The following is a 25058-nucleotide window of genomic DNA, read 5'->3' as shown; positions in this document are numbered from 1 at the left end:
CTGCCCCTCCGCACAGACAGGCCCCGCCACAAAGCGCCCACCCCAGACAGTGTCACAGCACAGGGACCTGCTGCTCTCAGGGCTCCGGGATCCGCAGACTCTCCTGCTCCTCCTATGCCCCCCGGCTCCAGCTGCTGCCTTCCCCACTCCACCAGTGCTGCCCTTCCCCCCACATGCCCCCGTGGAGCTGCAGAGGGTCCAGGCACCATGGCCAGGCAGCTCTCACTGCAGGCCGAACGCTGCCCAGAGTCAGCAGACCTGCATGCCAGGCTCCAAGCCCTATTACAGGCAGAGTCAGCAGACGAGCCCTGCGCCCTGGACTCTTCCAGCCACCTGTCAGCGGGAGGAGGGGACAGGACACACCTTATGGTCCAGCCCCTTCCCCAGCTGCCTACTGACTCCTTCCACAGCGTCCGACCCATGGCCCCACCCCATCTGCGAGCCCCTCACTGGCTTCCCATTCGCTTACCCCTTCCCCAGCTCCTCTAGGCCTGCCCTTCCTGCCCCAGCCCTGCAGCCCAGCAGGAGGCGCTCACCTTGGCTCCTGGAAGCAGGTGGTTCCAGAAGGGGGCGCCCTTGGCGTCGGTGCTCCGGCAGGCGGTCAGGATGGGGTGGCACAGCGGGGCCCGCTTCTTCCTTGCCGGCGCCACGCTCTCGTCTTCCGAACACGAGTCCGCCACGCCCTCGCCCGAGGGCAGCAGCTTCCTCTTCGCCGCGCAGCTGCCGCCGCTGGCCCCAGGGGGCCTGCTGCCCATGCAGGGCGTTTTCTCCGAGGAGCCCAGGCCGTTGCTCTCGGGGCCCAGGGCCACCCGTGGGGTGTGGGGCTCCTTGTGCCCATCGGCCGCAGTCAGCGGCTCCCCTTCTCTGCCAGCCCCATGGCTGTGGGCGGGGCTGCCCCCTGTCTGCTCCTCCCCCCTCCCACCCGAGGCTGCCCAGGGTTTTTGTGCAATATTGTGCAAATCAATGTCAAGTCGATTTTGGCTGCTAGCCCTTTCCTCCCTCCGGGCCCCGCTCCCCTCCGCAGGCTGCTCCCTGGCTTCAGCCAGCCCGGGGCACTCCCTGCCCTCCACGGAGCCACAGGCTCTGGGACTCCCCAAGGGGCCAGCCCCCAGCTGAGCAGGGCAACTGTCTCTCCTGTGCAAAGTGCTGCAAGCTGTGTGCTGTGGCCAGGGGGAGGCAGCCTCCCGCAGTCTGTCCTCTCGGCAGGCCCTGGGGCTGCTCTCCCGCGCCCCACATCGGTGCTCCACCACCCGCAGGCCGCTGTGGGAGAAGTGCTGGGCCGAGCCACAAAGGGACAGCTCCTTCACCAGCAGCCCGTCCTCCAAGGCGGTGGCGTCTGGGGCGTCCTGGCCAGGGTGCAGCTCCCCAGGGACCCCGTCCTGCCTGGCCTCAGCCCCCGTGGCCCCCCAGTGGGCTCGCTTGGGATCCCGCCCAGCCTCCGGAGCCCACTGCTCTGGGTACCCTCTCTTGATGGCCTGTCGCCCACCCCCAGCTCTCTGGTCTGCTGGCTCGGAGGAGCTGGAGAGGTGGGAGAAGATGGAGACCTGATAAACCTTCTGGCGCTTGATCTCCGTCTTGTTGTAGCCCATTACGATGCTGCGGCGGGGGCAGCGCTCGGGGGGGGGCTCCAAGGCCGCCTGGCCGCCTGGCCGGGACAGGCCCGAGTCTGTGCCATGCTCCTGGGGGAGGGACGCCTCAGCATGGATGTGCCGCATGGAGCCTTAGCGGGCTGGACCCCAACCAGAGCCAAAGACGAAACAGCCCATAAAGCGGCAGGGAAGGGGGGTACGGTGTCAGGAGGTCACGGGGCTGAAGAAAGGGGGTGGTGTCTCAGACCCCTTCCCTCCGGACAAGCCCTCCGCTACGGGGTGCGCTGCAGTGCCGCATCTGTGGGAGCAAAGGGGAGGGGATCAGCCCCTGGGACCCTGGCCCAGGCACCCCTCCTTGGTGCAGCAGGCTCCACTCCACAGCTCCAGCAGGTTGGTGCAGAGCCCCACAGACTGCCCTGCCCTAGCTCCACAGGAGGAGCCAGGCTGGTCGGGGAGTAGCGCGGGCCAGCTCTCCGGAAGCCCTGTAGCCTGGAGGCGGGGCAGGGTTACCAAGCCCCAGATGTGGGGAGGCTGCTGAGGCCTATGTGAGTCTATGCCGCTCCGCAGGGACAATGCTGGGACCTCGGGCCCCGCACTCGGAGAGTCGGGAGGAGTCCCTGGCTGGGCCAGTCAGCGCTGTAACGCAGGGGCCATGGGGGACAAGGCCAGACATGCACCAGGTCGAGCCTCAGCTAATCCTCCAGGCACAGGAGCTGAGGAGGCTAGCCTGGCCTCAAGGGGGCAAACAAAAGCTCAGTACCCCTTTGCTTTAGTAGCCAGTGCAGGCTGCCAAGCCATCATCTCCCCGATCACACGCTCGGGACGCGGCTGGGCACTCACCACCCACCCCTCGCCGAGCAGCTCTCCTGCCCCAGCAGCAGACGGTCGTTGGCACAGCTAGCTGGAGACACCTGCCATCCGGGCACCCCCCAGAAGCGGCGCGGCTGCCGAGGAATGGCTCCCACCATCACGGGCGTCGGGATCTGCCTCTAAATCACTGCAGGGGCCTGGCTGGCTCTCGGGCCTGTTCAGCAGCACTAATGGGGGAAGGAGAGGGAGGATTGACGCGACTCTGAGACCCGCTGGCGCTGGCAGGGAGTGGAACGCTTGGACAGACGGGCACCTGGGGAGGACACAAGGGCAGGCGAGACACTGATTTAAACCAGGGCGGCCCATGTGCAGCCCACAGCCCCCTCGCCTGTAATAAAGGCCAGGCCACAGAGCCTAAAGCTACCCTTCCACTGGGATTCATAGGCACTGGTGGGGACGGGAGCCCAGCTCTGCAGCCAGAGAGCTCCCTCTTCCTGGACCTGGGTGCGAGGGGCTGGAGGAGGAGAGGAGAGGCCAGGCCACAGAGAGTGGGGGAAGCAGCGGGGCAGGGGGCATTAGAAGATTCATGGGAGGGTGGAGACCTGCCATTACAGGACCCGTGGCTGACATGCGCTGCTGCCTGGGACACAGCCTCCAGGGTCACCTGCTGGCCCATCGGGCCTGGGATTCCCCATGAGAAAGGGCCCCATCGTCTGATGCAAAGCAAGAAGCCCGTCTGTGCTGGGGGCGAGTCACGATGGATTCTTCCCGGCTTCAGCCAGCACACAGATGGCAGGCCTTGCATTCAGCCGGCACTCACCTGCTCCAAGGCACCCGTCATGGGCTAGGCAGGACTGCAGGGCAGCAGTAGACGGACCCTACGCAGCATCGCTCCAGCCACTGCGGCGATGGCTGCTCACTCACAATCCCACCAGCACGTCAGACATGGCACCTGCGTGGAGAGACAGAGACTCAGCCCCAGAGTACCCCACATGGCCTGGCTCCACGGGGTGCGAGCAGGGTGCTGACACTGCATTCTGCCCTCCACGCCCCCCTCCCCGCACCGCTCACACCCTCCCTCAAGGGGGCAGCCACCAGGCGCAGCTCAGCGGGAGCATGTCCGACACAGCAAGATGGGGCAAGTCCCTTCACTGTGTCCTATTCCACTGGGCAAAGATCCCCCTGTGAGTGTGATGCCATTGGAAGGGGGTGGACAGAAGACAGAGCAGGGCACAACAGGCCATACACCCCAGCCCCGCGGCAGGACTGGAAGGAACGACCCCCTGGGCAAAGAGAAGGAAGTGCCAGCATTGGCCCATTCAGTCGCTGGCCCCGCTCCTGCAGAGGCTCCCAGCAAGGGGGCCAGTGGGGGTGACCATCTGGGGGTTGCGGAGATCAGTCCCGCTGGGCGTAGATAAATACATCTGTGTGTTACACCCAAGCGCTGGGACCGCTGGGCCTCCCAAAGGCAGTGACCAACCTGATTCAAACCCAGATGAGATGCGAAATGCAAGCAAACCCTCCAACCTGGGGCTGGTTTAGAGCCGGTGGCCCCTAGAGGGGAAATGCCCCGTGTCCCATTCCCTATCCATGAGCCAGCCAACGCCCACCCCACTGGATTGGAACCAGTACCCTAGAGACACAGAGCACACAGCCCTTCCCCTGACACAGTGGCCCCGACACATGGGATAAGAGCAGAAACAAGATGGTGAAAAAGCCCCACATCCTAGTGGCCTGCGGTCAATGCCCACAATAAGACGTCATAGGAAAGATACAAGGATGTTTCCAAAAGTATCCCTGCCCTGGGCGTCCGAGTACATCCCAGCTCCTCGGCTGCGTCCCTTGGATTGGGAGCTCTCAGGAACAGGGCCTGGTGTTACACTGTCATATTCAGCACCCAGCGCGCGGCAGGAGTTGGGCAAGCAGCCAGCCAGCTCTTCCCCACTTTTCAAATGGTGCCTGAAATGAACACAGCCTTTCCGTTCACTCCCCGGGTTGTGCACCACCACCAGAAACACCGTCAGCTGAGCTGGGCCAAGAGCTGAAGGGAATTCAACTACTGCCAGGGCTCAGCTTGGCCTGCTAGCCTCCCTAGCCTAGGAAGCAGAGGGTGAAGATACACAGAAGGGCTGTCTCGACTTGCGCGGAGCACTTGCACCAGGACACAGCCACGCTGCAGCAGGTCCCGTGTAGATCTAAAGCACAGTAGGGCGACGGCCATATGGAAATACCAGCCCCTTTCCAATCCCCCACTCAGAGCGCGACGGGGCTAGTGGAGGGTGACAGGTGTGCATGCCCTGTCCACACCGCCAGGCCACAGGGGAAAGTGCAGCTATGCTCACCCCTCAGCAGCAGGGGTGGGATTCTGACCAGGTTGCCAGGACTCGGAGGGGAGACCTGCGAGGAACACCCAGGCACTCCGGGAAGTAGCATTAGGGGCTCAGCAGGGTCGATCGTCCCTCCAAGGCAGTGCAGCGCTAGGGGCCCGATGCAGCTGGGGGTGCCACCATCCACAGGATTGAAAACCCAGGTGCTGACGACATGCGTCTGTTCTAACGTAGCCACCAGAGGGGAGAACAGTCAGGTCAGGCCTGGGCAATTACACTCTACATCCCAATTTCCCCCCTGCAGTTACAGCTCTTCACCTCGCCCCCCAAGCTCTCGTGCAGCATTGCTGCGAGCTGTTCGAATCTGCATGTCCTACCCCAGAGGCAGCTGCATTTTAGGTGTGTCACGCCATCGAGACAGCATAATAGAGGAACAGTCCTAGGGCAGACCTGGCTCAGACGGCCAGCTTCCCGTAGCACACCCCGGTCACCAGATGCAACGCAACATGGGAAGCAGCCAACACACCCACACCGGCGGCTTCCCCACTGGTTGCAGGCTAAATGCTGGGCGAAGCCAGCACGTTTGCGTGAGCCTAGGGCAGGAAGGAACAGTCCTCACCAGACAGCAGCAGGGGCCAGCCCAGCCAGCAAGCAGCAGCAGCTCCTGAAGCCAGAATCCGAGGGCTGCTTGGCCGCTAGTCTGGTTTATTACAATCAAGCCCGGCTAGCAGCACCGGCTCTGAGCGCTGCTCGGGGACCTCGGGCTGCCTGCTGGCACCTGTCCCTTCCTGGCCCAGGAGACAGGCCGCAGCACTGGCCACTGGCCACATTCTTCCTTCTGCAGACCCTCCTTGCCCCGGGGCTGGCCTTGGATGGCTACACCGACCTCTCTACCGATGCCTGCTGGTGGCTGATCAAGGACCCACCTCGCCACCCCAACTCTGCCCATCACTGCTGCCCTAGGGGAGCTCCGAGGGCTCTGCCACCATTGAGGATCCCCCTACGTTCAGGCACACCATGAAATCGCCTCATTCCCATTACCTCCGAGGGGACGACACGCAGGCTACAGGCCAGACTGCAAGCCGCATGGCAGGTCAGAACTAGGCTCAGCAGGAACCCGGTACCTACGTGGGCACGAACCAAGCCCTGGAGGCTGCATGCAGGGTGGGCTGAGCAGCTGGGCAAGGCCAGCTGTGGGTCAGTGCGGCTCCGTCCCGGAGGGTCTGGCACTGGGGGGACTGCTCCTTCCCACCCCAGAGACCCAGCCTGCCTGCAGCAGCATTTTGCTGTTTACGGCACCCAGCCCCTCCCTGCTACAGCCTGTAACCCTTATATAGAGCGAGCCGTGCACAGCACGGGGCACCAGGAACTCCCACGCTCCGGCAGCGTGACAGACAGGCAGGGACAGGGAGCCGGCGCCCTCCCCTCCCCCAGAGGCAGGCCTCCTGCAGCCCTGCCTGCAGGGAGCTAAGGGGGGGACCCCCAGCCCCCACAGTGGCCCAGCAGGTAGCTCACTTCCCACCTCGAGTCCCACAGGCCGGCCCAGCTGGGGTTACCCGCCCTCCCCCAACAAGCCCAGGCCGCTGGTGCGATTTCATGGGGGTTTAGCCCGTGCTGTTGCTAAGGACGGGGCTGGGTCACACACACACTCCTCCCCCTGCCAGCTCCCAGCCCTGGCTCCCTCCTACGGGCCTGAGGGCACGCTGGGGGCACGCAGGGCAGCCATGGTGCCCCTGGATGTATGCAGGGCCCCAGCCTGGCCTGCTGGAAGAACCCAGCCAGGAGCTCCCAGCTCTGCCCCAACTCCCCCTTCCTCATACTGTAACCCCCCACCCCTCCAAGGCCCCAGAGCAGACCCCTCAGGGCTTCAGTCTGACCAAGCCAGCTGCTGCACCCGAGTCAGCACCTCTCCATGAGGGAATGGGAAGCAGCCTGCGCTCCCTTGCTGGCAGAGCACCGGTCAGGCTGCTTTAGGGGTCACCTTCCCCCCACCCCCCAGGTCTCTTAGGGTGTGGATCCAGGAATACACAGGGCCTGGATGGCCTCTCTCAGCTCTTCCCCTGCCCTGCGTCTGGAAAAAACTCCATCTTCCACCCGAAGTCCTGTGCTGCCTCACCAAGGAATCAGGCCAGAGGAGTCTGTATGGGGCCAGGGGCGGGGAATTCTGCTCTCCAGCCGCACGGCCCCAGGCACACCCCAATGGTGCATTAGGGGCAGGTGGACATTCACACAGCTAGTGCTGGGGGGTTGGACTGCATCACAGCCAGGGCCAATGGTCTGGCGGGGACTGGGGGAGCTAGGTGGATCCCTGGTCTGACCTCTTTAGCAGGATAAGGAAGACCAGGGTCCATTGGTCTGCTTCAGGGCAGCAGGAACAGGGCGATGAACCAGTGCCCTGAGCCAAGGCAGGCAGGGTTACCAGATGCAAGGGGCTGGTGGTCTGATCCGGTGGGGACAGAGGCCAGAACTGGGGCTGAGATGACTGGAGAGGGGGCGTCCTCAGTTGGCCGAAGGGCAGATGAGGCAGCTACAACAATATTCAGGAGCTTCCTGCCTGGACGTGAAACAAACAGACAGCCAGCCCTGGGCCGAAGCAGCCGCCCCTGCATGGGGAGGGGGATGGAAACCTCATCCCTGGCTGGGGCAGCGGGAGGGGTGGCAGAGGCAAGCCCTGCACGACACCATGCATTCCAGCCTGCTGGTCACATTCTGATCCACTCCCAAGCCAGAGGAAGGCGTGTGGGAGGTCAAACTAAACCAACCAGAGCAAGGAAGTGTCCACAGACCTCCCCCACTTGCAGGGCCTCCCACTGGGGAGGCCAATGGGGGTCACCAGACAGTTGTGCCAGGAGAGAGCACCCAAGGGGAGCTCTCCAGCAGCTCCTCCACGACAGCAGCACGGCCGGGCGAAGCACACCTTCGCTATGGCCACCTCCACGGGGTGTTCCCACCTCTCTCTGGCTGGCAGGCTGGGAAGATCTGCAACAGGCCCAGGCCCAGGCGCCGTAGCAGGAGGAGGACAGCAGCACACAGACCCTACTGGAGCGTCCTGGAGCAGAGGGGCAACCAAGCGAGCCAGTCACGCTCCGGTACAGGAAGGGTGGTGACTGCGGTGCCCAGAGGAGTGACACAGTTACCAGGGTCACAACCAAACGCCTCTCCCTCGTCACCGCAGCAACACCAGGCGATTGTTGGGGGACACGCATAGAGCTGGGCAAGAGTTTACCTGCTCAGAAATTCAGTTTTGGGTCAATCAAACCTGCTCCTTGGCTCAGGGACCGGAGCCCGAACATCCCTCTCCCCCGCATGCTCTGTCCACTCAATATTTCCCCCAGTTCCACGGGGGAGAGACAAAGCCCCGCCCCCCGAGTACCCAGTGACTAGTGCATTCATCTGTAATGCAGGAGACCCACCTTCAAGTCTCTACTTCCAATCAGGCAGACTGGGGTCTTGAACCCAGATCTCCCAGCTGAGTGCGCTCACCATGGGGCTCTGGTTTGGGAGCTTTATTTATTTCATTGGTCAGGGTTCACGTTTAGCAATTGCTGAGTTTTATGTAATGACCAAAACATCAGGAGAGGGTCTGGGCTCTTTCTTTGTACACACCTGTGATGGGGTCTCCACCGCCCACAAGCCCTGAGCGGGGCAATGTGGGCCAGGAGGGGAACCACCGCTTACGGGCAGAGAAGCTGGGATTGGCATATAAAGCCAGGAAGTGAGAGCAGGGAGAAGGTGCAGGGATGAGCAGAGGGAAAGGGAATTGGCCAGCATCAAGGGGCAGATCCAGGGGGAGCGTAAACTCTGGGTCCGGCCCGGTGAGAAGAGGCTGAGGGGGTGAAGTAGCCATGGAGAGCAGAGGAAGCTCTGGTGGTAAAGCCAGAGACAGGCCAGGAGCTAGAGAAGGCGGCAGGAAGAAGCCTAGGGAAACAGTAAGGGAGACACCTAGTCACAGGCTCCCTGGGCTGGACCCAGAGTAGCCAACAGGTCCAGGTTCCCCTACCAGCCACTGGCAAAGTGGCTCAGGCCTGGAGCCGAGATGGCAGACGGACAGCTTGTCTGGTGGGCTTTTGTTACATGGGGTGGGGACACTAGATAGTGTCTGACTATCTGACTACCAGTGTCTCCTGGCTGACTCACGCAGAGAGAGGGGGACCACAGAGCAAGCAACTGGCAGAAGGGGGCCCCAGATGGGGTGACAGCTAGTTCCCAGACCCAGCCACAAGGAGGCGCACCTGCAGTGAGTGCAACTGCTTCACAATAGTGCATCGAGTAATCTCTTTGTAACATTCCCTAGTGCCCTTCTACATCGTACTCGTTCAAACAGCACCACATTCACGTGTACTAGTGAACCTTCAGTCCGCGCCAGCAGCCTCTGGGCACACCAGTTCATGCACAACGCTTTAGTGGGCTTTAGAAATACCAGCCATGCAGTCTGTATTACTGCTCCATGGATGAGTTCATAATCAGGATCAACGAATTCCAGCAAGACTCCTCCGTAGTTTCGGCTCCAGGTAGGCAGATACACGTAACTGTTTCGGATGTGTACTGGACAAGCACCGATTGGTGTTTGGGTACTGGGGTGTTTGATCAGTGTTTATTGGCTAACACCTGAAATCAGAAGCGCATAAGGGGGCAGTCACCTCCTCCTTCTCTGGTGGTTTTGTCCTGTTTACAAATGTCCTGTTTTTAATAAAAAAGCCGTTAAGATGCCCCAAGCCAAGATGGAACGTTTCTTTACACCTCATATGAAAGTGTCATCAAGAAGATCTAAATCTTTTCATGTCGGGTTGATCCCAAAAGAGTTTTTTGGCTGGGCCAGGGGATCAAAGCATCAGTTACTGGCAGGGGCACAGCCGGACAGCAGCGACAGGGCCAAACACAGAGGCACTGGGGTGGGAGGCTAGGGATGGCCTAGCACCCAGGCAGAGAGCCAGGGGCCATTACTAGAGAAGAGGAGCCCCCCACAGCATTCTGCAGAGAAAGGGGGTGCTGCTACCAGCCCCCTGTGGGGCGCTGGTGCTGAGAGCAGGGGCTCTAGGGTAAGAACGGCACTGTGTTTTAAAACCCACGGCGGTGAGTCTCACAACCCAGGTTGAGTGCTCTGGCGCTAGAAACAGCAGCGTAGATGTTTCCCCACCCCTCACCCTACCCCCAGCCCTCAGAGCTCAGCTCCAGGCCGCACCAGCTGGTTTGAGTGCAGCAGTGCAAGCCCAGGTCTGCAGACACGCTGCTGTGGGGTTTCGAACGCAGCGTGGACGCACTCTAAAGGCACGTTTACACACACAGCAGCGTGCGGAGCACCGAGGCTGCACACCCAGGTAGCCCTGGTGTAAACGGCAGTGTAGACAGCGAGGCATGGCTTAGGCAGAGTACAGCTGAGTGCCCTACACACCGGAAACCTCAGGGTATAAACCCTACACGGGCTCTCTTCAGAGCCATGCAGAGCCTCCCATGTCTATACTGCTGTTTGTCATACTAGCTACCCCCGCCAGGGCCTTTCCCCGCCGCCTCCCCCCGCCAGAGCTTTTCACCAGCGTGTAGGTACACCACAGTGACAAGCGTGGAAGCAGCCCGCCTTTCACTGCAGTGTGTAGCTGTACTCCACACACCACTGTAAGTGTAGACACAGTCTATTCCAACAACAGCCAGAGCCAGCTGTACCAGGTACCTCTCTTAGGTGGTACTCTGTAGATCAGTGACTCCCAAACTCTTGTGCTGGTGACCCCGTTCACATAGCAAGCCTCTGAGTGCAGCCCCCCCCATATAAATTAAAAACTTTTAAAAATATATTTAACACCAGTATAAATGCTGAGGCAAAGCGGGGTTTGGGGTGGAGGCTGACAGCTCATGACCCCCCACATCATAACCTCACGAGCCCCCTGAGGGGTCCCGACCCCCAGTTTAGGAACCCCCTGCTATAGATGACTGCTCCCGCAGTCCTTCCCCATGGCCCTGGAGCAGGGACGCTGTCCTGATGGGTATGGCAGGCTCCAGGGTTCTCCCTTGGACAGGAAAAGCTCTTACTCACCTCAAGGAACTTAAATTAGCCCCAGATTGATCTGGTTTCTCCCACTGGTGCAGAGTGCTGAGCACTGTGGGTGTGTGGGCAGGCACACAAGGTGCTCTCTGAGCGTGACCTGGGGCCCCTTGCCCCATGCACCCCACAGACTCACTCACCATTCATTACAGAGGTGACTGAAGTCCAGCCGAGATCTGCATTGTGACACATGACCACCTTCATCTCCCGAGTGCAGCCCTTGGAGGCTAGAGGTCTCGGATGCGAGACTGAGCGCAGGTGCCACCCTGGGAGAACACAATGCAACTTGCTTTCCTCCAAAGCAGCGTGTCTAGAGGTTAGAGCAGGGGCTGAAGAGCCAGGACTCCTGGCATCTATTTCCCAGCTCTGACACTGACTCCCCGCATGCCCTTGAGCAAGTCACTTCCCCGCTCTGTGCCTCAGTTTCCCATCAGTAAGATGGGAATAATGTCGCTGATCTATGGGGCGGGGAGGGGGAAGGGGCGTTCACTCAGCACGTCTGAAGACCACGTTCCAAACATTATGCTACAACAGGGGTAGTGTGACTGTTCGCACCTCCCCACCTGTGCGCTCCATGCAGTCCCGGTCCCCTGCCTCTCCCCTCTCCATGCACACACTCCTGCTGCCTGCCCCTCCGTGCACTCCTGCCCCCCCACTCCCATTCCCAAGCAGTTTTACAGGCCCTTAAAGAATGAAAAGCAGCTTAAAAACCTTCCGTCCATTCTGAGAAGCAGGCAGTTCCCCGCCCAGCAGGCTCAAACCTGAGCAGGACAGGCCAAAGCCTCACAGCTCCACAGCAGCTCAGACGTTAACCAGGAGCCTAAGAAAACACACAAGCAGAGAAAGCACAGGCAGGGGACAGCCGGGCTGGGGACAGACCTTTGTCTCCGTCTGCCTGTCTCACGCTCGCTCGCGCTCGCTCTCTGCTGGAGGAGGAAGGGGGGTTGTGGGGGACAAGCGCAGGGATAACACCCCTAGGAGGCATGTCACAGCCACGTTAATCGCTCGGAATTCCAGCCGGCACAGACACTAATACTGAAAATATGGGCAGCAAATGGAGATGCTGAGAGCTGGGAAATAATTGGAGCCTTTCACTAGAGCTGAGCCCGGAATCCAGCCGAGGAATTTAGTGCTGGTGAACGCGAGAGATCAAATGCACCGAGCGGAGCCAGGCACAGCCAAGCAGGAGCTAGACAGTCTCAGAGACGTGCAGTTCAGAAGGGACCATCATGATCACCTAGTCTGACCTCCTGCACATCTCAGGCCACAGAAACGCGCCCACCCCCTCTGGGAACAGACCCCGAACCTCTGGCTGAGTTACTGACGTCCTCAACCCATGATTTACAGACCTCAAGTGACAGAGAATTCACCATTGACACTAGTTCAAACCTGCAAGTGACCCGTGCCCCATGCTGCGGAGGAAGACAAAACCCCCCCAGGGTCCCTGCCAATTTGACCTGAGGGGAAATTCCTTCCTGATCCTCCCACACACAGCCCTACCAATGCCCCTCAGTCCTGACGTACAGCCCCCATTGCTCTGCTCAGCCAGGTCCCCTCAGTCTGGCCCTGCAGTCCCCCCTTGCTAGTCCAGCCTGAGCATCTCTCCCGAAGACGGACAACGGTACAGAATAGTGACAGACGGCAGAGATTTTGTGATCTGAACGGCATCCAGCAGGGACTAGCCGAGGCCTTCAATTCACTCCACTTGTGCTGAGGTCTTTTCATTTTAAACAGCATTTGTCAAAGGTGACCAGTGACCTTCCAGCCCAGCTCCCTGGAGGAGCAGAACATTGAAGGACACATGCTGGCCTCATGAGGAGCCAGCTGACCTTGCCGGGCTCCCCACCCTCCCTCTCGTGCCAGGGGGCGCGGGGAAGACACGCTTCACATGGGGGTTTTGTTCAGCTCCTGCACTGAACTGAAGAAGAGCGGGAGGCTCCTGCAGAACACAAAGAAGATGCGGCTGCAGAGGCGGCAGCAGCAAAGCTGGGGCGGCGGGCGGGGGGAGAATCTCTCACCGCGGCTCAGCCGAACCTCTGCAACACGCGGCAGAAACAGCAGGACGCTGTGTCTCCATTCTGACCACTTACCCCTGTGGGCAACAAGAAGCCATTCGCTTGCCGAGTGAAACCTTCCCCAACTCCTGGGCAGTGGAGCTGCACAGGTCCCCTCCCCAAGCCAAGCCGAGTGCAGGTTGGAGAAGGAGACTTGGGTCTAGGCTGGTGGTCACACCCACAGCCACTGTTCCACCCCAACCTCACCTCTCAGCTTCACGACCCTTGCAGCCCTGCTGGACATGCCAGCAAACTCCATTCCAATCACAGAACTGGAAGGGACCTCGAGAGGTCTCCAGTCCAGCCCCCTGCACTCAGGGCAGGACTAAGGATTATCTAGACCATCCCTGACAGGTGTTTGTCCAACCTGCTCTTAAAAATCCCCAATGATGGAGATTCCACAGCCTCCCTAGGCAATTTATTCCAGTGCTGAACCACCCTGACAGTTAGGAAGCTTTTCCTAATGTCCAACCTAAACCGCCCTTGCTGAAATTTAAGCCCATTGCTTCTTGTCCTAGCCTCAGAGGTTAACAGGAACAATTTACCTCCGTCTTCCTGCAGCTGCTCTCTGTGGGTTTCAGCTGGAGGCACCAATCGCTCCAACCTCCAGAAGACCAACAGGTCTGCTCTGTTCCAAAGCCTAGGTGCCTGTACAACGGGAATTGTATAGGGGTCTCTCTCTCTCTCTCTCTCTCACACACACGATGGCATCATAACTAGCCGGACCATTCTCACCAGAGATACAGGGACTGTCTCTGCTCTGTGCCTGTACAACGCCTAGGGCAGTGGGGTCCCGATCCATGACTGGGGCTCCTGGGTCCTACCACAATACCAATAATCAAACACACTCTGTGTAGCACACAAGCACCCAAGGGCCCCAGAGGAACCCATGGGGCTGGGCGCTGTGCAGACAGCAAAGAGGTTAGTCCCTGCCCTAAGAGCTCACAATGAAGAGGAAGAAACGAGCCTGCAAGTCTCAGCCGGAGTTAGAGCCCCTGCGGAGCCCTGTCCTGGGCCCGCTGTGCTGGGGTTTGAATCCAGGTGTCCCCAGCACCTCCCTGGGAAGGGGCGTCAGTGGGCCGGGCTGGATTCCAGCGTCGCTCACGTCCCATCACATTTTGGTCCCATCCTGACCCTGCTCAGGCTATTTGCCATGATGGGCCCCCTTCGACCAGTGTTAGTCATGACAGCCCACTTCCCATGCCCGCGTGCAGCCAGGCCAGCCGAGGGGAGCAGCCCAGCTACCGGAGCCTCAGGGCGTGTCAGTGACTAGGGGCTGAGGGCGGCTCTGGTGTTCCCTGCTGGGCAGCACTTCAGAGCCTGGGTGAGAGCGGCAGGCAATCCGAATCGGCCTGAGGGCCCCCGCCTCCCTGCACTCGCATCTCCCCAGTCTCCTCTGCCCAGACACTCCCCTGACTCACTGGCCACCAGCAACCCAACCACTGCACCCTCCCCATGGGCCTGGAGTCCCACCAACCCCACTGCCAGGCCCAGCCCCCTCCCCTGCTCACTCCCTGACTGCCCACCCGCCCCACAGTCACAGATTCTGCTCCCTGCCCCCTCCCCTCCAGCCCTGGCCTATCCCCCACCCTGCAACACCCCCACCTTCCACAACAGCCAGGCCCTCCCCACCCCTAGAACGCCAGACCCTGCCCCATTTACACACACCCCTACCCCTGCTTCCACTCACTCCCCCCAACCCCCTCCCCTACTTCCCACAGGCCCCACCAACCTTCACTGCCTCACATTCCCTCTGCACCCTGCCCCAGATGCTCCCCAGTCCCCTCACCCCTCTTCCCCACTGCCACCCTCCTGACTCACACTCAACCACCCCTCCGCTCCGCACACAGCCTCCCTTCAGCCCTGCCAGCCCATTCCCACACAGTCTGCCCTGCCCAAAACACCCGGGCCCCCACCGCGCACACACTGTCCAGCATGGCACCTGCCAGGGCGTCCCCACCATGGGCACAAGCAGATCCAGAGGAGTCCCAGGAATCCCCATCTTTTGCCACCCATCGCTCAGAGCCCATCAATGCTGCTCCTCGCTCAGGGGGGCTGCAGAACAGCCCAGGCCTCACCTTCCCTTCAGGGCCCTCTGTGCTGCTCCCACGGGGTCAGCAGCTCCTGCGAATGTAGCCGTGTGTGGTGCCAGAGACCTGAACCAGGAGTCAAGCCTGGGCCCTGGACTCAGGAGCAGGGCGACATTCTGGATTCAGCACCTACCCAGTGTGCACCGGCCATTGCTCCAGCAATCCGTACATTGCAACATGCTTCCTTTTACCGTAAGGGGACATCTGCGCTTCACTCAAGCCCCGCGGCGCAGCCGCAGCTGGCAGATCAGCTGAATCAGGATCACGGGGCTACAAATTGCAGTGCAGATGTGTGAGCTGGGGCTGGAGCTGGGCTTTGAGACTCACCCCTCTCAGGGAGTTTCAGGGACCTGGCTCCAGCCCGAGCCAAACGTCCGCCCTGCAGCCCAAGTCAATTGACCCAGGCTCCAAGATTCAGCACCACAGGGTTTTTATTGCTGCATAGACGTACCCTTAGGGCTCAGGCTAGTGCCTGGGGTCTAGGACCCTGTGCAGTGGGAGGGTCCCAGAGCTCAAGCCCAAGCATTTACACTGCAATTAAACAGCCCCTTAGCCTGAGTCAGCTACACTGGCCAGCACAGGTTTTTAATCGCTGTGGAGCCGCCTTTGCTCAGGCCACCAGCTCTGCATTACAAAGCTGCATCCCACAGAGAAGGCTGCGGCAGCTACAGGAGCATCTGTGGGACACCAACATCCCTTCCACTCCCCAGCCTGCCTGACAGTACACCCACACCCTCCCAGCCTGCTGCAATGTACACAGCCTGAACTGAACTAAGCCCAAAGTAGCAAGGCTGGGTTGACAGGAATCTTGCCAACAGGGGTGGGCCTGGCCCACGTGTGCCCATAGCCACCCCGTCTATTCTGAGGGAGGGGCCTTCCCATGGCTGTGGAAGAGTGTACTGTGCGGCAATGAGGATGGGGGTCTCTTCTCCCAGAGAGACTGCAGGGGTGGGCATACCCCCCTCGCCCCGCGGTCAGGGATGGCCCCTTACATCAGCCACGTTGACACTCCCTGCGTTGCCTTTGGCTAAAAGGAAATCCGCAGCTGCAGAGGCCCTTCTCTTGAGACAGAGGCGGGTAGGGGAGAAGCGCACGACAAGGTGCAGGGAGAGCCCCTGGCCTGGCAGTAACACGAGAGCCTTGGACCAGGGCATCAGAGCTGGCCATACTGTGGCCAGATGTCCTGAGCCCTAGCTAGCCTCCCGGCAGGCTGCCCAGTAGAGTGTCTCATAGGGCGACTTTCAGAACACCTGTACACGGCCACTCAAGGGAGCTCATACCCCGGGCACTCATCAGACTGCTCCAGCCAGCCTCCAGCCTGCCATTCCACGTGGAGTCCCCCCTCCACAGCCCATTAGCCCAGAGCAGGGACCCAGAAACAGCTCCCCCGCACGCCAGGCCGTATCCCCCAGGGATCAGCGCGACAGGTGCAGCTGCAGGTTTCACACAGGACGTGCTGTGGACGACACCAGAAACAGCGTGTGCGCCAGGAGTGGTGAACTGAGGGGCTGGGGTGGCAATTCGCCAGGAGTCCTCGCTCTCAGAAAACAGACCCGACTGGAGCGGCTCGTGAATGAGGAGGTGCGGCCCCAGGGTGCTCGGTGGCTTCCGGCACACTGCACCAGGGAACCTGTTGTCTCCATGGCCCGCAGGGCAGGTGATGCTGGGTGCAGGCTGTGGCTGTGTCCCCAGCTGGCCCTGGTCCACTGGAGCAGGTGCCGGGCCAGACAGGGATCTGTGAACTGAGGAGAGCCTCACAAGGGGCAACACCACACCAGGCCCCAGCTCGTGCAGGCCTGGCCGCGTGGCTTTCACAGGAACACGAGAAGCTCACCGATTCCGGCCATGTGCTTTGCCAGGGCAGCTGGGCCCACAAAGGCTTTTAACCTGATCTCACCCATATCACAGAGAGGGGAATCCCGCCAACCCCAGCCTTTGTGGCGTAATAAACAACAGATGGGCTGAGCTGGAGCCCACAGCAGCCTCAAAGCTCTCTGCAGCTCTCAGGAATCCAGCTCACCAGGGATTCAGAGCTGGGAACAGTACTTGGGGCTCCTGGCTCCAACCACTGGGCCACACTGTCTCTCCCCACACCCCAGTGTAGTAAGAAGGTCACCCAAGTAATCCAACAGGTGCCCAGGAGGAGGGTTGGGTAACAATCAGACATCACAGAGAGGCAGCTGAAGTGGGAGGAGGGGAAGCAGAGATCCTGTAGCAGCCAAGGTGGGGGAGAAGGCCAAGCTACCGAGAAGATCAAGCACCAGGGACTGGGAGACAGTGAGAAAGGAAAGGGATGAGAGCAGCCAAACCAGTGCCATTCCACTGTGCAAGATGCTGGAATGCGCAGGGGTGTCCACACACCGCAGAGCACCAACCAGCTCTCCCGGCGCCCCTCAGTCCCACGGAGGGTTCGGGGAAACTCCATCGGCCATTGCCCTGCAGGGCAGGAATGCAGGCACAGCCACAGGTCAGCTCTGCTCGTGTCGTGTCGTGTGGCCTGGAAAGCTTCCTTTACCAAGTGTGGCTACTCAGGCGAGGGGGGCATTCGGGCAAGGCCCACTCCAGCACACACGCTTACAGACTGGGGCCTCAGGCACTGGCTTTGGGAGACTCTGTGGCTAAGCTGTTTCTGAGGACAGAGCTACAGTGGCAATCAGTGCCCAGAGCCAGGAGAGCTGCAGAAGGACACAGAAGTGCCGGTCAGGGACACATTCAGGACCAGACAGCCCAAGAGAACAACAGGCTGACAGAGAAGCTGAATGTACTGGAAGCAAGTGACTCCTTCCAGACAGTTCCTTGTCCCTGCCCCTGCTTCCCTCTGCTCCCCATCCATCTGGGATCAGGATGGGCTGGGCTGGCAGCTGTTAGTCACTGGCAAGTGTTCCTGAGTCTGGGGAGTGGTTGGGACTCGCTGTGCCAAGTGGGGACAGGAACCTGCGCGTCACCCACACCCCACTTCCACCATCTCTGGTCGGTGCCCTGCTTCCACCAGCGACATGCGGGTGGCATGACAGCAGGTCTCCCCAACTGGGCGTCTGCAGTGAGGCCAGAAAGAAGTCACCTCCAATTCAGACGGGGGAAAGATAAGCAGGTTAGCACAATCACGGAGACATGGGTCCAGGGTGTCACGGCGTCCCCGGGCGATGCTCTGGAACTGCTCCCCACGAAGCCAGGCAGGACTCTGGGGAAGTCTCTTTTCTGTGAGCAGCCTGTCTGCAGGACACACAGCTCCCCCGGCTTCCACCTTCCTGGGTCTGACCTGGAGCATTCAGCCTCCTCTGCCCCTCCGTGCACTTCCCACAGCGAGTCCGCCCAGGCGGGGTCCTGGGGAAGCCAGAGGGTCCTGCCCCCCAACTCCGCAGTCAGACGTGACTCTCAGCCAGCCAGTAAAACAGAGATTTATTAGACAACAGGAACATGGTCTAACACAGAGCTTGCAGGTGCAGAGAACCGGACCCCTCAGCTGGGTCCATTTTGGGGGTAGTGAGCCGGACAACCAAGTCTGCCCTTCACTCCATGTCTCCAGCCAGCCCCAAACTGAAACTCCCTCCAGCCCCTCCTCCCTTGGGCTTTGTTCCTTTCCCGGGCCAGGAGGTCACCTGATCCCTTTGTTCTCCAACCCTTTAGCTCTCACCTTGCAGGGGGGAAGGGCCCAGGCCAACAGTTGCCAGGAAACAGGGTGTCAGCCATTCTCTGTGTCCAGACTCCTGCCCTCTAGGGCTCTGCAGTGATCATACACCCTTACCCCACCCCCTAGATACTTAAGAACTGCACAGGGGAAACTGAGGCACCCCCACACCATTCAGAGGAAACATTAAGAACAGTCCCACTTCGTCACACAGGGTGCCCATCACATGACTCTGTGCTGGGCAGAAAAGGGGCTGCCTTGAGAACAGCCTCAACAGGAAAGGTGATCAAGAGACTGTATCTGGTGGCAGGAAAAGGGCAGAACCCAGGGGCTGGGATCCCACGTCCCACCCTGCAGGGAGGGCCAGGGGGGCGCCAGGCAAGAGCTGCATGGTAAGGCCCATGCAGTGTGCCAAGGGGAAGGGATACAGGGTGAGCAGCCACAGAAAAGTCCAGCACACCAAGAGTGGCAGGACCCTGTGCTACCCCAAGACATGTCCCTCACATGCACAGCCTCCTAAACACACTGAATCTTTCAGGGGAGGGGTTAGACCACACACATTAGGGCCTCCCCCCACAACCACTGCTAAATGAAGTGAATAGCCCCTCAGATTTTACAGCCAGCTCCACTGGGCAACCAGCCCTAGAGCTGGGGAAGGGGTGAGGCAGGGAGGCTGGAGTGGGGCTCAAGTCCCTGCAGCACCCCACGCCAGGCATAGACACAGCATGGGGGTGGGATCTTGCCAGTAACAGCAAGTCAGCACCATACTGGGTGAGGAGCTGGGGGTCATGCTGATGGCCACAGGGGGAGAAGGCTGCAGGACACACAGACAAGGCAAAGCTCTTCTCTGAGCATTCAGTGTCCCTTCCCTATGCCTCTCTCCCTGCCTTGGTGGCGGGGGGCAGTCTGCCGTAGCCGAGCGTCTGAGCAGGGAGACAGGCAGGAAACCAAAGGAGACTCAGCCATGATCGCTAGAGCGCACACAGCCCTGCCAAACCTGGCTGTCGCCACCCCCAATGCCTTCCCCAACCAGCCCCTGCCTGGCTTGGCACAGCACAGACAACCCTTCCACCCCAGTCCAGAGATCACAGCAGCCCTGCCCCCAGGACTCTCATGTGGCCCCATCCACAGAGGATCAGGTTAAACGATCCATATTCACAGGGAATGACCTGCCTCCCCTACTGGGCAACCGGACACATCCCCGTCTCCTGCTGCCCCATCCACAACACAGCCCTGTGCCTGGCAGGAACCCGCCAGCAGGGGCGGGGAGTCCCCATGCTAAGCCCTTCACACCTCAAAGCACTATGCCAAAATTAACCAATTCACCCCCAGCCTAGTCAGTCTCATCCCCCGCTTGTTACAACTGGGAAACAGGCTGCAAGAGATTAAGTGGATAATCATAGAAAATGAGGATAATCATAGAATATCAGGGTTGGAAGGGACCTCAGGAGGTCATCTAGTCCAACCTCCTGCTCAAAAGCAGGACCAATCCCCAATTTTTGCCCCATATCCCTAAATGGCCCCCTCAAGGATAGAACTCACAACCCTGGGTTTAGCAGGCCAATGCTCAAACCACTGAGCTATCCCTCCCCCCACAAGTGGCTTGGCCCAGGTCGCCAAGCAAGACAGTAGCTGAGCTGGGACTAGAACCCAGGAGTCCTGGCCCTCAGTCCTGGCTGCTGAGCCCCTCTGAACAGCCAGTCTCACGAACGCCTTCAGGAAGGGGCACGGTGCCACCACCACCCCCTAACTCAGGCACGTCTGCTGAGTCATGGGGCTTTTACAGCTCTCCCCTTCGGGCCCAGCCAGGCCATCACCCTGGAGCCAGGCCTGCGCTGTTCTCTTGGGCTTTGCACAGCACCAGGAGTGCGCTTCCTCTGGGCCTTCCACTGTGAGAGTCGCCCCACTTCCTAGAGGAATCACACTCCTGCCAGGAGCCACTGTGCGCAGCCTCACCGGCATTGCCAGGGTGATGCCATAAACTCCAGATGGCACCAAGCCAGGTGGGAAGAGGAGGGGTCACACCAGGCCTCACCAAATCCCCCTTGTTTGGGGGAACCAGGCTGCCCCCAGCAACAGGAGAGACAGGCAGGGCAGGAAGCTGGGGCCACTGGCTCCTTGGCTTGTCCTCTTCAGATGCACCAGAGCAGCAGCTGGCCCCATGGACGGGAGCCTTGCCAGGAGTAAGAATGGGAGAGAGAAGCAGCTGGGGGGTGGAGCAGGGAGCGAACAGCCCCAAGGCTGCCTGCCAGTTCACTTTATTTGCCTAGCATCCTGCACACACACCCCACCTTCCGCTCTCCAGAGATTTACCCAGCACGCCCAGACCCAGGGCCCAACTCCCTGCACAGGCAGATCCCAGCACCTGCGAACCCACCCTTGGGTACAGCTGGAACACACACCTAGCCCTGTGCTACCCCAAGACATGTCCCTCACATGCACGGCCCCCTAAACGCACTGAATCTTTCAGGGGAGGGGTTAGACCACACACATTAGGGCCTCCCCCCACAACCACTGCTAAATGAAGTGAATAGCCCCTCAGATTTTACAGCCAGCTCCACTGGGCAACCAGCCCTAGAGCTGGGGAAGGGGTGAGGCAGGGAGGCTGGAGTGGGGCTCAAGTCCCTGCAGCAACCCACGCCAGGCTGACTTTGGGTCTCTGGATCAGCTGAAGAGTTGGGGGGCTCGAGGCTAACTGCTGGGCTGTGGCCCTGTGAAGTAGGGAGAGGGAGCCAGCCCAGCAAGGCCCAGAGGCTGGAGGATCACTGTTGGTAAAGTGCTCTGGAGGTGCACAGGTTATAGGTTTCTTCCTGTGCCAACTGCTTCTCAGCCCAACCTTCCAGGAACCCTGGGGAAAGGAACCCTAATGAAAAGGGATCTGCCCCGGGCCCACCCTCCACTGGCATCACTCCTTACCAGAGCTCTTTTACTAGTCTCATCCTCCCCTTCCCCACAGGCGGTGGCGGGGGGAGATCAGGCATTACAGCAGCTTATGTGCAGGAGACAGGCTGGGGTACAGCATAGGTCTCACGGAGAGAAGCGAGGTTCTGTCGAAAGGGGGCATCCATCTGTGCCAAGGAACGAGAGCGAGCAGGCACGTGGGTGCAGCGCCCTGGGCGGATGGGGTACGTGGTGCTCCTTATAGCATCCCTGCGAAGAGCGCATGTCCCCGCAACACCCTTTTTTGCCCTTGCTCCTGTGGGAGAATTCACAGGAATTGGACACAAGCTGTTCCTTTGAGCCACAAGAGTGAACGCTGGGGGATGGGGCAGGGTAAGCTGAACATACACGATCCCCGCATACAGCTCAGAACATTCCCTGGGATAACTAGGAATAGAGGAACGAAACAACAGGCAAGTACCAAGAACGTAACACAGCCAGCCAGGAAGGGTTCACTCCAGCTACAAAGCCTGTGCGTGGCCACAATTCAGGATCACAATCACTCTGTCGGTAATTATTCGTTTCATTGTTCCATTCCCATGGAAGTAGCAACACCACTTAGTGTTTCCATGTGCTTGGCACCCACATCTCCCAGTGTGCTGCAAAGATGTCTAGGCCTCCATTTTACCACTAGGGGAAACTGAGGCACCGAGGACAGACTCAGCCAAGATCACATAGCATGTCAGTGGCTGAGACCAGGTGTCTTGGTTCTGAGGCCAGTGCCCTAATTACTCACCTAAACAAGGGTGCTGCTGGGGCTCTAACCTAACACAACTGGGGCTGTGTCTATGCTAGATGCACTAGAAGGGCACAGCTGCAGTGCCATAGTGTAGACAATACAGCGGCGGAAGGGGGTTTTCTGTCACTGTAGTCAATCTGTCCCCTCAAGAGGCAGTAACTAGGTCGAAGAATTTGACCTAGCAGTATCTATACTGGGGCTCAGATCACTTAACAATGTCTCTCAGGGATGTGAATTTTTCACACCCTTGAACAACGCAGCCAGGTCGACCTGAGTTTTAGGTGTAGAGCAGGCCTGAGGACCAAGACCTTGCCTGTTTCTCATGAGCCTGAAACCCCTCCACATTCACCAGCAGCCTGAAAGCACAGCTGTGCTTCACTCTCTAGCCAAGGTTAGGGCATCCTGGGAGCTTCTCTAACTTGCACCAATTGACAACAGTTCCCTAGGGACCCTGCTCCAGTTGGGGATAGCAGTAGCACAGTGTGTACCAGCCACTCCCACCCTTCACCAGGGCTGTGGGAAAGGAAGTGCAGGAGCTGTCTGTGACAGATCTGGCTGTCTCCTGAAATCTCCTGAACAAACGTTACTGAATTAAGTTTAGGTATCTTGGGAGTTCATGATATTAAAAATGCAAATGTTTATGCATTATTGTGGGACTGTATGTAACATCTCAGAAGAGCAGGGGGAGACATAACTGATGGAAACTCTGGGAAGTGTTAGGAGCATCAAACAACCATTTGAAACAACATGCCAGACAAGAAAGAACTTCTACAGTTAAGAGGGTATCCCAGGAAATCTCTTTGCTCCCTTTTGAAGCTTTGCCTCGAAGAAGGGACCTTTGTCTGCTGATCACCTGTTACAGGAGGACAAGATCAGAGAACCAAACTGGAGAAAGCAGTGACTCTCATACTCAAGACTGTTCATGTTCTGAGCAAAAGCTGTTATGAACTTGTTACCCTGGGAAAAAACCCTGGGTGGGGTTAGAAGGACTGACTGAGTTGGGGTGATCTCTGGTAAGCTTATTAGCATGCATGTCGGTTCTTTTATTGTTTGTAAAATGTGATTCTTTCCCTTTAGAATAAAAGGGCTGTGTGGTAACTTGTAACTGTGACCAACTATACTGTTCACAGTCTTCGAAGAGCAAGCAAACCAGGCCTGCTTAAGTGGTCTGATTTGCTGGGGAACTCACAGTGTAGGCAGGGAACTGGACGGCCTGGAAAAATCCATCAGGGGAAGAGAAACGAGGGTCTCCACCCAAGTGACAGCTGAGGAGCCAGGAGCCTAGAGTGGGTGCCCTGGCTGGACCACAGAGGGGGAATACAGGTGCAGTTGCCCTGAACTGTGACAGTCTACACTGCTCTACACCTGCAGGGGTCTCTCCCATACCTGGCGGAAGCCTCAGCCGGAGGCTTGAGGGTGGTTTTTGTTCCCCTTGCGCTGTCTGAAAGGCACAACTGGAGCAGAACAGGCAGAGAATCTGCCCCACTATATTGATTACGGCCCCTTGACCTTTTTGAAATGCCAGATTCAGCTGAAAAGGTGGACCACCACTGACTGGGGGGCTGAATTCAGTGCATTTCACCCCACCCCTAGCTTGTCAGCATGCTGCAGACGTTTGTACTAACAATGAATCACTGCCTTACCCAAGCTGTCAGAGAGTAGGGTGGGAGAGAGGCTTTGGCAGCCGGACAGGGAACAGGATGGGCTTTGTACATGTGGAAGGCAGATCGGTATTGTGAGAGAAGCACATTAACTGGATGTTTCTGCAGTTAACCCAGCGAATAGTTAACAACACTGACGTTTACATCATCATACGGTTCCAAAATGAACAACCCACTGAGATGAACAGAGGCAGTTATTGCTTCTCTCAGAGCCACCAAGCTCAATTTTTCATTGCACCATTCCTGCTCCTTTAGTCACCTTTGTGCTCCCTGTATCTTTGATCTGCCCAGTCCTGGTGTAGAGCTGAGCAGTCTCAAGGCTGCTCTAACTTATATCCTGGCTGCAGTGGCCCCAGGAGTTGTCCACAAGCTAAGAATAGCTGGAATGCAGTGTGTTCCAGCTCTGCGCTCTATTTCTTTCTGCCAAGGATGCAGCAAAGAAGGGGCAGCAAAGAGCACATGCAGCAGTTCTATGTTGTCCAGGGAATCCCCTTACATACAGGGCAGTCCCCAGAGGCCGTATCCACCTCCTGGATACTACTGGGTCCAGAGCACAGCAGAGATCCATCCCCTCGTTCCAGGCTGTTCGCAGACTCAGGATGGCAACCCCAGCACGGTTACGTTACAGGTGAACTTCACAACAGCAAGAGCCAACTTGGGGAGCACAATTCAGTGGCCGGGGTGGGCCCTGACAGGCCCTATCCACACCAGACTGACTTGGGCAACCTCCTTTTAGTTCAGTTGTTAAATCTTTCCCAGGCAGTAATAAACCCAAAGCGAAATTTGCCAATTACAAACCCTGCCCCATGGTTCACAGATGGGGTTCACCCTTGGTGCATGCTGGGAAAACCCTGAACAGTCAAAACCACTTCTGCCTGCTCAGCTGCTACCCTGCCCTTAACCCTGGGTACGTTGACTGATTGGCTCGTATCATCTGAGGCTGATGCTGGAAGCTGGTCTCCTCCTCTTCATGCCTCAGGTTCCTTACGAAGGGCAGACAAAATGAAAGGTTTAGCCTGCCAGTTCATCTCCCTTGCTAGCTTCCTCTCCTGGCCCCCGTCTGCCAGCTGTGCCCCATATGGCCCTTTGGGGAGAGGAGACACCGCTAAATCAGATTAGCTACATAATCATCTGGAATTGTGTTTCCCTGCCTAACAATCACATGCGAGACCCAGGATGGCGT

The 25058-nt window shown here is 59.0% G+C and overlaps 1 protein-coding gene across 10 annotated transcripts in view; it reads right to left on the bottom strand.

Annotated features, from left to right (window-relative positions):
- ATOSB (atos homolog B) overlaps positions 1-25058 on the bottom strand; it is a 72096-nt gene that overhangs the window by 12517 nt on the left and 34521 nt on the right. For 7 of the 10 annotated variants that reach the window (XM_073343308.1, XM_073343316.1, XM_073343318.1 and 4 more), the window contains 3 exons: positions 3220-3351; positions 2430-2626; positions 537-1887 (listed from right to left, as the gene is read on the bottom strand). In XM_073343308.1, the coding sequence (XP_073199409.1) occupies positions 537-1715 (1179 nt within the window). In that variant the 5' untranslated portion in view covers positions 1716-1887; positions 2430-2626; positions 3220-3351. Of the gene's footprint in view, positions 1-536; positions 1888-2349; positions 2372-2429; positions 2713-3219; positions 3352-25058 lie in introns of those variants that run through there. The other 3 variants (XM_073343309.1, XM_073343310.1, XM_073343315.1) reach the window with 3 other exon arrangements.

The sequence above is a fragment of the Lepidochelys kempii genome, chromosome 5 (assembly GCF_965140265.1).
Source record: "Lepidochelys kempii isolate rLepKem1 chromosome 5, rLepKem1.hap2, whole genome shotgun sequence".
Taxonomy (NCBI): Eukaryota; Metazoa; Chordata; order Testudines; family Cheloniidae; genus Lepidochelys; species Lepidochelys kempii.
Note: the sequence above shows the minus strand (reverse complement) of the source record. Positions and strands in the feature narration are given on the sequence as shown.